General features: G+C 43.2%; 1 protein-coding gene across 3 annotated transcripts in view; it reads right to left on the bottom strand.

The window, feature by feature from the left end:
* The window catches only part of TTC21A (tetratricopeptide repeat domain 21A), a 102,818-nt gene that overhangs the window by 79,972 nt on the left and 5,406 nt on the right, over positions 1 to 17,440 (bottom strand). For all 3 annotated transcript variants that reach the window (XM_053266319.1, XM_053266320.1, XM_053266322.1), the window contains 4 exons: positions 16,416 to 16,529; positions 9,009 to 9,175; positions 7,890 to 8,012; positions 6,335 to 6,492 (listed from right to left, as the gene is read on the bottom strand). In XM_053266319.1, coding sequence (XP_053122294.1) covers positions 6,335 to 6,492; positions 7,890 to 8,012; positions 9,009 to 9,175; positions 16,416 to 16,529 — 562 coding nt within the window. The remainder of the gene's footprint in view (positions 1 to 6,334; positions 6,493 to 7,889; positions 8,013 to 9,008; positions 9,176 to 16,415; positions 16,530 to 17,440) is intronic.

Here is a 17,440-nt window from a genome sequence, read left to right as displayed (position 1 = left end):
AGTGCCTGAGGAAACTTGAGGTAAACTCCCTGTGACAACTGCAGAAGTGGTGCAAACCACGGCTGGCGTGGCCATCATGGTGCCAGTAGAATGCAGTTCGCTTTGTCTCAAATGATCTGCGCTAATGCCAGCAGGCCCACCACTCCATGAGTGTTGGAATGCATTCCCCAGGGACCCCCGCCCAATGCCTGCACGAGAGCAGTAGCTTGCACACTTCTTGTTGGCATGCGTTGCAAATAAGTCTATCGCGAGGACTCCGATGTTGAAAATTTCCGAAGGTACGATGGCTTTATTTCCCATTCGTGCCTCTGGTTGTAATCCACAATTCTGCTGAGGCTGTCGGCCAGGAGATTGTCCACCCCTCTTATGGGGAGTGCAGCCGGATAGATGACGTGGCGAATGCACCACTCCCAGATCCGCTGAGCAAGGAGGCTCAGTGATATGGAGACTATCCCCACTTGGCGATTGCAATAAGCAATTGCTGTTGTGTTGTCCAGTGTTACCTGGACCACAGACCCTCGCAACTGTGGTTCGAAGGCCTTCAAAGCCAGGAACACTGCCATCAGTTCTAAATAATTGATATGTTGTCTGGCCTGGAGACACGTCCATGACCCCTGGATGCAATGGCCATTGCAATGCGCACCCCAACCTGTCAATGAAGTGTCTGCAGTTATCCAGTGGGTTGGGACTAATGGTGTGAACAGAACACCTTGTGCCAGATTTTCCTGCACCATCCACCAACGCAAATCCTTCTAAACCATCTGCGGGATCTCCAAGTACATGTTTTGACTGTCCATATTGGGTCAGAAGTTGCGCAGATACCAGTGTTGTGGTGTGCGCATGCGTAATCGCGTGTAGAGAACTGTAGTTGCACAAGAGGCCATTAGACCCAACAGCTTCTGAATTTGCACCGCAGGTTGCCGTGGGTTCTGGCCAAAGCTCAGAATAAGCGAGTGCATCTGCTGAATGCGATCTTGAGGCAAAAATACCCTCTTTTTTCTAGATCCAGAACTGCACCGATGAAATTTATCCACTTCTCAGGGACAAGGTTTGATTTTTTTCCAGTTGATATTGATCCCCAGTTTTTCGAGCAGGTGGACCATACATTGAATGTGTTTGACCAGCAACTCCCTGCTGTGGCTCACCAGGAGCCAATTGTCCAAGTATGGATAGACCATCATCCCTTGCATCCTCAAGTAGGCCACCACCACTGCCATCATCTTGGTGAAAACCCTTCGTGCCGTCGACAGACCAAAGGGAAGAACTTGATATTGGTATATCTGGTCCCCCACTGTGAACCGAAGATATTTGCGGTGATTCTCCTGGATGCCTACATGAAAGTAAGCATCCTCTAGGTCCAAGGTAGCTGCCCAAGTCCCTTGGGCCAAGAAGGGAAGAATAGCCTGTAAAGTTGTCATCCTGAAGTTTTTTTGGTCTGGATATAATAGTTGAGACCCTGGAGGTCCATTATTGCCCTGATTCCTTCATCCTTCTTTGGAATCTGGAAGTACCGGGAGTAAAAACCAGTCAGCCTGTCTGGCCACTGCACACGAGCAATTGCATCGTTCTCCAACAGGACCTTCACTTCCCCTGTAGTATTTCTGTAGCTGCGGTGAACGTCAAGCCGGAGAATGGTGGCCTGGCCTTGAACTCCAGCGCGTAGCTTGTATGAACTATCCGCAGCACCCAGCAATCTGATGTTATATTGTGCCATGCCTGGGCATGGCTTGCCAGTTTGATGGTATTTCTGGCAACCACAGAACCGATGGTAAGGGTCCATCGGTACAGCTTCCGATAGTGTTAAGGAGCCAGTGTTGTTGTTGAAGGATAGTGTCAGCGTGTGCAGTGGACGGACAGTCCCGTCAAAAGTTCTGCTTCTGGTTGTCCTTATTTGGATATGTAGTGCTTCCTTTTGACTTCTGGCTAAAGCCTTTAGACTCTTGGTAAGGTCTATACTGTCACTTGTAATCTCTCCTGTCCTGGTATTTGAAGGGTCTTTGGCGAGTAAAGGCTTTAAAGTAAAAGAGTAAAGGCTGCATTTCCCATTGCACCTGAAGATGTCATGAAGGTGCAGGCTATGAACTTTGATTTTTTCAAGGACTCCATTGTAGAATCGGTATCATCATGAAATAAGCCTTTGCCATCAAAAGCAAGACCTTCAACTCTATCCCTCATATCTTGTTGCAGCGACGTAGAACGAAGCCAGGCATGACGGTGCATGCTCACTGCTGTCACCATTGTGCGTGACTCCATCTCCACCAAATGCTTAAAGGTGCTCAAATGTTGTCTAGTCACTGCTGTTGTTTTTTCATAAACTTCATTAAATTTCCACTGGAACTCCTCTGAGTCATGGACATAGAGTCTTGTAATAAGGAGTCCCATAACAGGTGGCTATAACGTGCCATGCACGCAGCATAATTTGCAATTCGAATAGCTAGGCTGGCTGTTGTATAGATTTTTCCTTCCCCTAACATCAATCTTCTGCCCCTCTTTATCTCCAGGTGTTGTGTGACAACGATCTCCACAGGATGTTGATGAGCAGTCTACGACCAGTGAATTAGGTGCCGGATGGCGCAACAGGTACGTATTATCCTCTTCAGATACCCTGTACAAGTTTTCTAAATATTTAGAAGTGGGAGTGGTGATGTGTAAGGCATCCCAAGCTGTCTTGGCCGCCTTACTGATCGCAGGAATCATAGTAAGTGCCACTGGATGGGATGTTTTAGACCTGCCCATCATATTGTATACTCGATCAACCACATCAGTGTCTGGGGACTTCAGATCCATTCCTAGGGCTTCTGCAACATCCCTTATAAGGGCATGATAAGGGCTTTCAACTCATCTGTGGGAGAAGTAGAAAGTCTAGGTGGCACATCCGACGGTGGATCTGACCTCCTGCTAATGTCATCAGAATCTGAATTTTCCGAAGATTCCTCCTCCAAGTTGCAGTCCCCCAGGGAGGAGGGTGGTTCTGAGGGTGGTGGGTTTGACTTCCGCTTTCTTTTGCCCCCTGGTTTCTAGGTGGTTGCTCCTGAACATGTAGCTGTGAAAGTTGGGGTGGCAGTGCTGCAAGCAGTTGAGGAGCAGGTTGCTCTGACACCAGTACTGGCTGTGGCGCATAATGTAGATCCTGTCGCTGCACCAGTCCAGGTGCCTGCATGGCTCTCCACCACAAAAATTCAGCAAAGTCATCTAGCAGCATATGGCGGAATCCGTAGGTATGTTCAGGCTGCCTTGTTGCTTGAGGATGCGTCAATGTCGAGGGTAGTATTGCTGCAGAAGGCTGCGTTGGTATTGATGTTGAAGGCTGAGTTGATATTGTAGGTAGTCTCGATGTTGAAGACTGTCAACATTGAGGTTTGCATCGATGTTGAGGGCATCAATGTCGAAGGCTGTTTCGGCATGGATGGCTCCATCAATGTCGAAGAGTGCAGCAAAGGTATCTGCTGGACCCGCAAGGGTGAACAAGGAGCAGTTTTTGGTGGGTGTTCAGGTTCCTCCTCTCCCACCTTGACATCGAGTCCAGTACTCAGGAAGCTGTGGAAGGTGGACCCTGACAGAGTACTCGAAGCAGAGTCCATCAGGTCCCATAGGTCAGTATAATGTTCCCTGTCCTGTGCCCGCAATCCCGGTGTTCTTGGTGTTGAGGGAGATTGGATCAGGGTCCGTGCCAGGGACAGCAGATGACTTACTCCTGCCTTCAGCACCAGAGTGGTCGGTGTAGGTGGGGCGGTTAGGGCCAGTTCTGTCGATGTCAATACCTTTAGTTGCACCATAGGCTCCTTTGAGCTGTGGAGAGTAACAGAGGCGGACTCGTCCGAGTCGCCTTCAAATGTTTGCGCCGCAGCTGGGGAAGGGGTGCGATGCCTCTTCATGGGCGGTGCCTCCGTGTCCCCGGATATCACTCTTTCTTGGTGCTCACGTTCTTTTTGTCCCTTCCTAGAAACATCCTTTGGTCTCTTAAAACCGTTGTCAGCAGATTTCATCGTGCCCATCAACGTGGTTTTAGACTGCTGATGTACAGTTCCGCAGACATCATATTGTGTCTTCGATGCCGTAGAGTTCGATTCTGAAGGCACCTTCGACGTTGTAGAGCTCGTTGTCGACCTCAATGTCGATTTCACCTTTGACATCGATGCGGAGGCTGGTGAAGAACTTGGGCGCGGTGTTGGCGGGCGAAGCGCTTCATCTTATAACACGGCCTGAAGGCGCAGTGCCCTATTTTGTCTAGTTTGTTTGGAGAAGGAGCAACATACTTTACATGTTGTAGTATTGTGCTCCTCTCCTAGACACATCAGGCAAGCCTCATGATAATCCATTGAAGGCAGTTTTGAGCAGCATTTAATACACCTTTTAAAAGTCTTTTTAACTTCCATGGTAGTTTGGCAAAACGATCTTTTGACAGAACCAGTCCGCTTCACAAAGTCAGTCAGTTTTCCGGTCCGAGGTCAAACGTCAGTTAAGGAAAACAATCTGTTGCCAGAATTAGTCCACAACACAAAACCAGTCAGTTTGCCGATCCGAGTAAAACCATTAGAAACATCTATTAACTCTAGTCCAGTCCGTAATCCAATCCAAAGTCCGTTGTTCAATACTGTTATCCGATTCCAAGTTTGTCAGTAAAAGAAAAATAGTTACGAGGAGCTACAGCTACGAGGTTTGAACGCTAAGGCGGTCAAAGAGAAACTGGAAAATGGACGCCCCAACTGCCTATTTTAACGACTTAGCATGGCACATGCAGGAGGGAAGGGGCGTCACAAGGAGCTAATCAATCAGCCTGCGAGGTCCCTGCGCAGGCGCAGAACCCATTCCTTATGACCACAACAGATCATGATCCAGATCCTTTACCACAAGATGTTCCAGCTGTACAATATATACTGAAGTGAGGCTCTTTTTGGCTAATCTAGACACTTATCTCCTTTATCCCTTTTGACTAGACAAAGCCAACTCAAACAGTTGTCTCTGTGGTGACTCTTCTAGTGAAGGGTGGCTAAGCAGAACCTGAAGGTCCAAAGGCAGTGTGCTGCTGAATGCTAGTTGCTGTGGGGCAACAGCACAAGAGGACTTTGGGCTTTATGCTTTGCTTGTGGGCTTCCCAGAAGCAACTGGTTGGCTACTGTAGGAAACAGGATGCTGGATTAGGTGGATCCTTCATTGGCTCTTCTTACATTCTATCCATGTTTAGTAGATGTCAATATGTCTCTCAAAGTTGGAAGAGCTATAAATTCAAAAGACTAGGAGTGGAGGAGTGCCAAAATGTAAACTGAAGTACAGGGCCCCAAATACCCTGTAACTGAGAAGAGACAACTACTGGCCTTTATGTTACCCACCTTTTATAATTACTATTACATGTTAAGTAGCAACTTTCTAGGTTAAATTGTTTCAAAATGACACGACACTTTCCAGATTTTCCCCATTGTTAGCCTACTTTCCAGTAGGCGTATGAGATCACCCAATGTTCTTTGTGTCCGTGTCCGTCCATAAGTCCTTGCTATCAACTTCGCAACACCTGGACCAATATGAACCAAATCGGGTAAAGTTGTAGGGACACATAGGGACACCTCAATGGCATTGTTTGTGATGATGTCATCCGCTCTGATCCAAGATGGCGGGCACGTAAACCTTTGAGGCGCAAGTGGGCTAACTTGTGAACTGCCTAACGATTTGAACCAAATCTGCTACAGCTGTAGGGACACATAAGGATGTTCTAATGGCTTGGTGGTGATGATGTCATCCAATCCAATTCATGGCAGCCACATGAACATCTGTGGCACAAGCGGGCTTATTTGTGGACTGCCTAACCCATGTGAACCAAATTTGGTACAGTTGCAGTGAGTGACACACAGGGACACCTCAATGGCATAGTTTGTGATGATGTCATCCACAGCGATTCAAGATGGTGAACATGTACACTTTTGAGGCACAAGTGGGCTAACTTGTGAACCACTTAACCGATTTGAACCAAATTTTCTACAGCTGTAGGGACACATAGGGATGCTCTAATGGTGTGTTGTGTGATGTTATCCACCCAAATCCAAAATGGCGGATGCATAAACCTTTGAGGCACAAGTGCACTAACTTGAGGACTGTCTAACTGATTTGAACCAAATTTGGAACAACTGTAGTGAGTGACACACAGGGACACCTCAGTGGTGCAGTTTGTAATGATGACATCCACCCCGATCCAAGATGGCAGACACATGAACATTTGGGGCACAAGAGATCTAACTTGTGGACCTCGATTTGCACCAAATTTAGTTCAGATGTAGAGACAGCGAAAGGAAAGTAGGCTGATTAGTTCTTTCTAGAACAATTTGTTAAAATATTATCCTACCTTTTACTTTCTTCTACACTTTGCTCCCAGTCTTGTAAAGCTAAATGAAGCTTCATCTTGGTAACAAGGGCTGGTGTGAAGAAAGGGAAAGTAACCACTAATTGGCTAATTATTTCCAGAGCACCTGAATAATTCTGTTGCACCATGAAATATTTTGTCTGTAGAAAGAGACAAGGGGTGGAGAGAGGTGCAGAGGAAAATAAGTTATTCCATCATTTGCAAAAAGTGCCTAACATCCTTATGTCAATTGCATCAGCAGCCTAAAACCATGTGGGTCAGTACAGAGGTCACCATCTTGCCTAGCCAAACCAGCATAGATTTGGCATAATCTACAGATTTCACTGACTTAGTTATTTTCTTGTCATTCCACCAGAACTGATTGTCAATCAAAAACTGATTGTTAATCTGTTTTACTTCTCAAACAAAGAGAATATGAAATTCATAGATCAACATAATTCCTAAATCCTGCAATAATATACAGAACAATGTGAAAATTGAATTTGTGTAATAAGGAATTAAAATCGAACTGAATTCCAGTACAAGATAGCAGGAGCATGATAATCAGTTTCTGTGGCCAATCTATAATGGATTCAGCTAGTATAGATTTTGCCAGCCCAATGAATCCGATACCCACTTACAGCTTTGTAAAGTGAAGGTAGCCATAGAGATGCCACAGTACTTGAACCTTTGACAGTTTCTCTCTAGTATTCTCTTTCTTCACTAATACTTTCATAATTAGTGCATCCTAATCCCTAAGCACTGTAGTGTAGGATATACCCGAGGCTTTGTGTATGCCACAGTTCCACAAGAGGGCAGAAAAAGCACAGAATGTGATACCCAGGGAAGAACTCAACTTCCTGGGAATCTCAGCTTGCCTTTTTTTTTTTTTAAAGCAGCCTCTATCCTTAATGCCTGCTGAAATCACAGGAGCTAGGGGAGCTGTTGGATAAGATGTCTGGTGGTCAAATGGGGTGGGGCTTCAGTGTGCCAAACAACTCATAGTCACTTCCTATCATAAGCAAAACCAGGGTAAATTATGTAAAATATGAGACATAATTCAAATTTGTTCAATGTGCATCACAAATATAGGCTGTAGACTTCAGCTTTTCATGACACAGAATTAAAATTGCCTGGAGACAGGAATGGGTGTATTTTTATCATAACAATCAGAGTGTGGAGTACACACAGTCCTGAATATATTGTTACCACTTCTGCTAATAACAAATGAAGCTTGGGACAAGCACATTTTAGTCTTTTACTAAATCTGATAATCAAATCACATCTGAACACCTTTGTTTATTTTGGAACATCCCAACTAAATATGGCTTTTTAGCTAAAGGCAGCCCAATCCTATTCAGACTTAAGAAAACAGGCTGATGTATTTTAAGTGGCTTTGGCATACCTAACCTTTCATAAGTTTAGCTGCAGGATGTCTGCATTTTTGACAGTAGCCTGAGATCTTGACCATCAGGTATACAGTCTCCGCTGCTTGGGCCCCACACCTCCACAACAAATAAAAATGATACAATTCTAAAGGAACAAATAATCACTCTACCTTTCCCATCATCCCAAATATATCTGTATTGTCCTGAATTCCTTCATCCAGGTATTTGATAGATTTCTTAACAGCATGTTGCTTGTCACAGGTAACATATACCCATCCTTTCAAAACGAGACCCTGTAGTGATTTAAAACACAAAAGCCCTCTTAGCAAGTTTCCGGGCAGAGAACAAGGTTTTGGTTATAACCTATAAAGCCCTAAACAGTTTGGGCTCTGGGTATTTAAGAGAACGTCGTCTTCACTATGAACCACATCGCCCATTGAGATCATCTGGAGAGGTTCGTCTGCAGTTGCCACCAGCTCGTCTGGTGGCTACTTGGGGATGGGCCTTCTCCATTGCTGCCCCGAGGCTTTGGAACACACTTCCTGCTGAAATAAGAGCCTCCCCATCCCTTACAACTTTTAAAAGGGCAGTCAAGACACGTTTGTTCACCCAGGCTTTTAATTAGATACTGTTTTAATTGTGTTTTAATAGTTTTAACTTTTTAATTTTAATTGTTGAAATGTTTTAATCTTTTATTGGCTGTTTTTATAGTTTTGTAAACCACCCAGAGAACTTGCATTTTTGGCGGTATAGAAATGGATTAAACAAACAAACAAGCAAGCAAATAAAGGAAATGCCTGGAATCTGTCCACTTCCCCACATAGGTGACTGACTGGTGCTGTGAGAAGTTACTATATGTACCATCAGCGTTTGATGGCATGTACTCTCTCAAGGATCATTAAGCGTATATCCTTGAATGCTGGATGCAGTTCTTGTACAGTGGAGAAAGGTAACCTCAGAATGGTTTGCATCGACCATGCTAGCACTAGTGCCCTATATATTGCTCCATTCTGCCTGCTCTATATCTTTATCACTCAGCCGATCTGCTGCTGTGCTGTTTCCATCTTCCTCCCTTCCTACCCTCAGCTCCTTTTGTGTGTTTGGGTCTTGATCCAGAAGGGTAATACATGTACAGAAAATTATTCTGCACAAGGGTCACCCTTGCTGGATTGTGGTAACTGTTCCGCTGGATTACATTCTACTAGTATCTAGATGGATCAGGTCACATTTTAAATACATTTCAAAGTTCAGCTGTGGTTTTGCTGAGTGAACAACCTGATATATTCTACCTCTCTTGCTCCATTGGACACTTTTAGCATTTTGTCGACATACTCCTTTGCTTTATCATTTTTATTCATTAGCCACAGAAACATCCCAGCATAATATAATGCATTGCTTCCAGCGGTCCTCCGTGTTTCCTTTAATTTGTTCTCTAAGTCCAAAACAGCAGCAGCATCTAAGAGCAAACAGGGCAGAGGGTTGCACACATTACCATTGTATTCTACTTGCCTTATTTTCACATATCACAAGTTAGTCCAAGAAGGAAGTTTTTGTGCTGGGAAAACGCAGCAACAAGCAAGGAGGCAGGTAGATCGTGGGGGATGGATGGTGAAAATGCATGGAGGGACACTACACAATCTTAGAGGATTGAGCAATTAAATATCTTAAATATCAACATAGTTTTTATGTTGTTCTTTATTTTATGTTACATAATAACAGAATGTATTTTTTCTTTGATTCTTGCAAAATTGAATTGTTTTAGCCTTGTAATCCAGAATTTATCCTCTGAAAACCATTTGGAAATGGCTGCAATACAGGAACAATGAAGGCTATAGATCTGATGAGAGAATATTGTCTGAAAATATTGGGAAACTATAAAACAAATGATTAGGATAAATACAGTTCCAATACCTCTACATCAGATATTTTTTTATTAGACATCTTGGAGCTCAACAAATAGAATCTTAGGTTCAGTAAATGACGTTGTGCTATTGTTGCTAAATATGTGAAGTGCAGTCTGATACTTCACGAATAGGTATGTGCAACTCTGTATGGGATCAGGTTGTTTAAAGTCTCCCAAAACCATTGCAGTTGAATGAGAGGGCTGTTTCTATCAGCTGGCATCTTCACCATCAGCAAGCCCCTGAATCTGCAGCTCCTTCTGCCCCTGCCCTCTAGAGGGAAGAGCCTGGACTGTGTTACTAACCAGAAAAAACTGTCCCCAACCCCACATATCCTCAACTACATAATACTTCTTTGGAGATTTTAATTGTAAGCTGCTTATGAAGCCAAACTGGGCTGAAAAATTGAGTATAATAAATAAAAATCCCAAAATCACAATGGGTAAACCTGAAGTGGTTCTGATGATCTCAGCCATAATTTCCCAAACAGAATGGAGAATCAGGAATATGATTGCAGCTAGCAATCTTGTGAGTAGTTATAGGACACACCTCTCTTTTCATCTCAATTATTACAGGTTTATGGCCCTTATGATATGAATATTTGATATGATGATTGTTTGATCCTATTTTATATAAAATTTGTAGAAAATATCCTATATATTAAAATGTGGTGTATGTATGTATTGGTTTATTTTGGCCCAAGGCCGTGTGAAAATGGGGGTATCAATATGTTTGTATAGGGATTAATCATGGGGACCATGTGGTGATTTGGAGAAGGAGGGATGTCATGTAACCCCTCTATGAACTGGCATGGTCCACCCTGAGCAACATGGAGTGGGTGTAAAGGACACAGAGAAGTTTAGCCAAGCTTTATGTGCCCTTATATCCGGGCCCTTCCCCCACTCTAGGACTGGTTCCTAGTTCTCACGTGGTGTTTCAGCCAATAGGGAGTTTGCTGAGCTCTATACACCATTACACCCAGGACCATCCCCTGCCTGGGACTGGTTCCCGGTTCTCAAGTGCTGTTTCAGCTGACAGGATTGGCCAGATTTACCGTGGGGTGCAAGATCACACCCAGAGCCCAGAGTATGTGAGGACTCTCCTTTGGCACTGCATGAACTCTGCCATTTTGCAGTGTAGGGAATCCAGCAAGTACCTGGAAGATCAGGTCAGTGTTCTGACTGCTGAAGATGAAGCCAAAGAGCCTCTTGCAACAGCAGGGCCTGCCACCCCAGCTGCAGAAGAGCCTTCAGCAAGAGTTGCAAAGCATATTGATAATTCAGATTATGAAACAGAGTCTCCTGTGAAATGTATAGGAAGAAAGGGGTGAAGCAGAGGCCAGTTTTATGGTCTCAGGGAATATTGATGCTACAATAGTTCAGAGTCCTTTCTGACACTGAGTAAGGCTGCCATTCTGTTTTTTCAGAACATGGCTTTACGAGTGCTATGATGCATGCTGCATGTGTAGTGACGGTTGGAATCTTGTGATTGTAAGCCACCAACTTCAGACAGCCCAAGAACCTCTTACTGCTGATGTGTCTGCTTTACTTCATCTGACAGTGCGGAGCAAAATTTAAAAACCGTACACACTGCTTAAGGAAAAAACAACAACCAAAGAGCAAATTGCAAAAGTGAAATAAATAAATAATTTTAGAAGTCTTGTTTGTGGCTCTTTGTTACCTGTCTATGAACACACCCCACCACCCTTGACAAGTAGGAATGGGTTTGACCCATTTGAATGGCTCAGAGAGGGATGTGTGGAAATACAGGGTGGTCATCTTGCACATTTTTTGAAAAGTGATTGGGATGGTATGTTCCCTCACTCACCCCACCACCCTCAACCAACAGGAAAGGGTTTTGAGAGTCCACCCCTAAGGGATCAGTCATGCGGTATTTCCCCCCTAGGGGCCTATGTGGGCTATTGACTGTACAGTCATGGAATCCTGCAGTGATAACCCCCATGAGGCCTCTGGAATTTAAGGAACTACCACCCACCCATGTTGAGGACCAGGCCAGTCAAAAGAAGGTACATCAGCAGCTTGGAGGACAATGATAGGTCCTCCAAGCCACTATTGCTAAAAGTCTGTTTACAGCATCTGAGGATGAGGATGGAACATCAGCTGATAACCCAAGGCTCACTCTGGCCACAGTATGTATTTGAACAGAAGGGTAAAGTTGACTAGGCCCATTTGTGCTAACCCCACCCCATCACTTTCCAGGATTATGGACATTCTCATTATATCTACTATTCTGGCTGCCTCTGTCCTTAACTTGTGGAGATTGATGAACTCATTCCATGTGGTCCTGAATAATTACTTGGAATTAAATATTGAAGAAGTGGTTTATATTGATCCCAAGACAGAGGAAAATGAATTCCATTGGCCAGTGTGATTTGCTGCCCTGCATTTCTGTTATCTTGAGACAGTTTAATGATTGTCATGGATTGTCAGAAACCCAGGTTGGTCTCTGGGTCCTCTCAGAAAGACCATATTGTTCCTATACTAAAAGAGCTACACTGGCTGGCTCTCAAAAGGTTTCTGGGCAAATTACAAGCTTCCTATACAGCTTCCTTTCTTCCTATACAGCTCTTCACCATGAGCCCACTGCCCACTGAGATCATCTGGAGAGTTTTGTCTGCATTTGACACTGGATCGTCTGGGTGCTTTCCAGATTAAACCCTACAACAGGGTCACTACGGATCTCCTAAGTGTGCTTCCATACTTCCTGTGTTGTGACACCACAGTGAGTCCCTGCGCTGACAGCACCTGACAGCAAGGTGCCATTCACTTTTCTGATGCCTTATTTCAGATTTTATCTTTGCATTATACAACGTTGCAAGTCTGTTGCAGGAAAATGGCTGTATTTTCCCATTGTAGGAGTTTGAGATTCTGGGGATCGTTTTCAATACGATCCTGCCAAACAGAAGCATTTTACCCCATCACAGCTTGTGATCTGGAAAGCGCCCTCGTGGCTATGAAGGGATGGGCTGAAACAAGAGCCTCCCCATCTCTGACAACTTTTTAAGTCTCTAAAAACTTATTTTTTCACCTAAGCTTTTTAACTGGACTGTGCTTTTACATTGTTTTAAGGCTTTCATTTTTAATCTCTTTTATGTTGTTGTAAACCGTCCAGAGACGGAAGTTTGAGGCGGTCTACAAATTTTAAAAATAAAATAAAATAAAATAAATAATGGCTGTATTCGAGATGCAGGCACGCAACAATTGCACACATGAGCTGGACTACTGTTTTTGAAAATGAGGTTTTGAGACACGTATGTGCCAAATTATGTATGGAATCCATATTGAATGTGATTTGTATCCAAGGGCGTTCTCTTCAATGTCTCTCGCCTCAGATCACATGTCCTACGCTGGAAAGATTCTGAAACACCTAGGCAAGTCTGAAACTCTTCAGGATGCACTATATAACATTATGAAGCTTGAAGACAAAAAGAATTATCTTTTTTGCAGAAAATCTCATTTAAAAATGCAGCTACAAATATTTATTGGTTTATTGCTAAATATGTAAGGAGGATTGCTATATAAAATTGTGTACGTGTGCAGATTTAGGGTGAATAACTGTTGTATAGGGGTTTCTAATTTTTTTTTAAAAAAACTGCCCCCCCCCACCCCCGGTGAATCTTAGTCAATAGGAATCCTTCTTCAACACTGATTTGGAAAATACATCAGTGGCCAGTTGTGTCTTTACCTGCTGAGAATCAGCAGTACTAACTAAGGTAAGACCTGTTACTTTCGGGTGGGGGGAGGATTGTTGTAGTCAGCGAGAAGAGCTGCTATTCTAATGTTTCATAATGTTTTAGAAAGGTAGGCATCCTGGAATGAGTGAAATCACAGATGTCGAGAAATACAATTTATGAGGGTAATATTACTTGGTCTAGCATGTTTTAATGCTTCCCCGCACCGTTTCCATGCATGCCAGCTAAGAATAGTCTGGTGTCTGTTTCACAGACCCTGCTACTTTGAAGCATATTAATGTGCTGCTCCCCATTGTCTGTAAATATGTGCCTTTATGTTTAAACGTGTGCATTTTCTTGCAACAGGAGTGTTTAAGGAGCAAAATGTTAAATATTGCCTTTTTTGGAGGGTGAAGTGCTGTTGTTAAGGAAAGTTTTATGGAGAGAGGATGGTGGGGTTTAGCTGCAGGGGGAGTGCCTAGTCAATAAGAAGAGCTGCTGATCTAATTACTTTGTTGTTTAATATGTTGCTGGCATGGTGTAGTGGTTAGAGTGCTGGACTAGTTCCGGGGAGACCCGAGTTCAAATCCCCATTCAGCCATGATACTTGCTAGGTGACTCTAGGCCAGTCACTTCTTGCTCAGCTTAACCTACTTTACAGGGTTGTTGTGAGTGAGGAGAAACGTAAGTATGTAGTACACTGCTCTGGGCTCCTTGGAGGAAGAGCGGGATATAAAATGTAACAATAAAATAAAATAAAATTTAAGAAAAGGTGCTCCCTAAGACATGAATGCTATGACAGTAATGTTTTTCTGTGCTTCCCGCATGCATATGGGTCTCCATGAAGAGCTGGTGGATGCATCTGTTTCACATTTCCAGATGCTTTAAAATGTCTTGGTTTTTTTCAGAGGGATGGGAGGGGGATGCTCAGCTGGCAACGGGAAAAGGGGATACTATACTGTGCTTTCAGCATGCATGAGTCTCGAGTCTAGGTAAGAGTTGAGGAGTGGCTGTTTGTTTCACAGAGCCCAGATGCTTTTAAAAATGGCTTTGCGATTTCAGGGTGGAGATGGCAAGAATGGGCAGAAAAGAGAAGCAACATCCCTTGCAACAAGAATTGGGATGTCTTTGGTCTCATTCGGACATAACGCCAAACCGGAGGCAAATGTGCAAGATTGCGGTAGTCTGAATATGTGAAACTGTGGTTTTGTCACTGAATCGCGGGTCGGTTTTCGAACCCAAACCACATGTTTGAAGGCGACATCATGTTGTCTGGATTCTGCTGCCATGCCCTCCAGTTTATGCAAGCTGCACAAACCACAGTTAAGATGTTACAAAGAGAGCCTGTTTGGGGGCTCCCCTTGAGGAGCGCCACTCTGTATTTGGAACTACAAGCCTATAGTTACCACTGTTTGCACTTTGGATCTTACGGGACCATGAAACCATGTCAGCATCGAGGGTTTAGACTGAGTTGAAGCCTCAGCCCTTGAGCCATCTTTATTAGAAGACGGATGAGTTCCCTCTTTAGACAGACCAGGGGAAGTTAACACATCGTCATAAAGCACAGCCCTCAAATGAAGCTCCCGGTTGTGTCATGTTTGCTTTGAAAAAGACTGGCAAACTTCACATGCAGAGATGTTGTGGGCTTCCCCAGACATAGCAAACATAAGTCATGGCCGTCTTGTGAGGGTAGCTTCGCTTTACATTTAAAGCAATGTTTGAAAGTCATTTTATCCATTTTCTTTTCAGTTTAGGGTCATTCATTGCCATTCTGTTTTCAAAACCAAAATTAACAGTCCGATCTTTCACCTCAAATAGTCCGTTACACAAAATACGTAGTCTAAAACAGTCCAAAGGTCAAAATAGCTGATAAAACAATCTTTTTTTAAAAAAAGAACTCACTAAAATCAAGGAACCAGAACAAGAAGTTGCAGGGGCTTCCTCCTGCCTTTAATAGCCACGTGGTCACATGAGGCAGGGGTGCAAGTGCCAAGAGGAGCTGTGGTACTCCACACTGACAGGCTTCAGTGCAGGCACAGAACCCGTTCTGAGGGATTCAATGGATTGTTGTGAGCTGCCTCGAGCAGTAGTGTACTGGAGGGGTGGGGTATAAATATTTTAAATAAATAATAAATAAATCATGCCCCAGATGATAGGATATTCAAAATCATTGTTCCAAAGACCTCCAATATAATCAAGATAACACTTATCAATATCTTTAAGCTTCTGATAGAGCAAGTTACAGGCTTAGGTGCATCCAATCAATGTTCCAGATCTAATAACAGAAACAGTGTTGCAGAAGCTGCAATTGCATCAGGACCAAAAAGCCATGATAGTAAATGTTTTAGCTGAATAAACTGCCAGCTTGCATTTAAAGATAAATCAGCCTTGGCTCTCAAAGTATTAAAATATTTAAAAACAGCTCAGAAGAGGTCAATTGATCTAGTTAATGATGTTGTGGGAGGCCCAGTTAGCCCAATACAGTGATTTTCACGAGCAACCTTCAAACAGGGATTCTCCAACAATGTAAGCTTTTCATGTAGGAAAGGATAAAAACCGTGTCTAGAAAAGCAAGTTGCTTACCTGTAACAGGTGATCTTTCAGGGGATCCACAGTCACTCACAATTAGGTTTGTGCACATGTGCAGAAGCCTCCCATTTGTGCACATGTGCAGAATCACAAGCTCCTTGAGAAACTCTTAGTCCTGCCGTTGTGTGCTTGTGGCACATTGTTAATTTAGGCAGGAGAGTGCCTGTTCCCTCAGTTCCTGAGTGGCCATTGAGAAGAGCAGAAGTGGAAGATGAGTCAGATAAGTTGTTTAGTCATTATTAAGATCTTCCATCTTTCTTCCTCAATCTCTCTCTCTCCCACCCTTTTTAAAATAAACATCCTAGAAGTAGATGGGCGGGAGGGCAGGTCAGGCGAGTGTTGTGAATCCCTCTAAAGATAACTTGTTACAGGTAAGCAACTTGCAATATCACGCTGTTTAATAATTCAGACTGGAAGTCAAGAATTTACTACATCCCCCCACCCCCATACTAGGCAAAGATTTTAGGTGCATTATTAATGGCACATAATGTATTTAACTGCCTCAAAAAACTTACCAACATTTTCACATTTTTTATGTGCATAAATGAGGCCCAGGAGGCAGCATAAGGAAACATCTACATGGCGTTTTCGGACATTCTCCAGCAGGGAGATGCCTTCTTGGACTCTGCCTGCAAAGGTATAATACAACTAACTGATTAGTTTTTAAGTTTTCAACAGTCCTCTGTTTAGCACTCTGATCTTCCACGAACATAGACCCCAAATCCCCTTAACAAATGCCCCCTTTAAATCTCTTTGAGTCAAATACATGTTACATTAAGCCTGTCATTAGTGCTGACAGGCTTTTCTTCCAATTAGTTGGTGCAAGAAAGATCCAGACTGGAACTGTTGTGTCTGCTATAACCCTTTGCTCCTGCCATATTTTGGATTTGGACTGAAGCCACAACAAACAGTTGGTGCCAAAAGGAGGTTTTTCATTGTTAAGTAGCAATCAGAGAGTTCTCAGTCCAGATCCAAACCATGGCAGGTGCAAAGGATTAAAATAATCCCAACTATGATCCCAATCTGGATCCCCGTGCAGATGCTATTTTGGAAGAAAAGCTTATCATCATTAATGATGAGCTTAACATAATTCTTGTTTGGTCCTTCATGTAGCCACATGCCAGAATGATGTCAAAACCCCCACTAAAATAGCCCATCATGCTTGTGGATTTCTCAGTTTTCTCCACCACAAACGTGAGGGCAGAGCCTAAATCCAAGGGTATAAAAATTATATGATCACACAAGAAAGGAGTAGAAATTGGCTTTCTAATGCAAAACATGATGGTCCTCTCACTTTCAGGTCTTTAAAAAAACCAAGTTTCTAGTTCTCATGGCTCCTTAATTTATATAAAGTGTATATTTTATGCTGATCAACTTTATTTATCTATTGTTAGATTTATAAACCACCTTTCATTAAAAACAATCCCAAGGCGGTTCACAAAAGTTAAAATACATATAATAAAAATGAGTTAAAAGTATTTAGCTAAAAATATAAAAACAATCTGATATTAAAATATATAATATACAAACACAGAAAACT

This window comes from Hemicordylus capensis, chromosome 6 (genome assembly GCF_027244095.1).
Source record: "Hemicordylus capensis ecotype Gifberg chromosome 6, rHemCap1.1.pri, whole genome shotgun sequence".
NCBI lineage: Eukaryota > Metazoa > Chordata > Lepidosauria > Squamata > Cordylidae > Hemicordylus > Hemicordylus capensis.
This window is presented reverse-complemented; position numbering and strand designations above follow the sequence as displayed.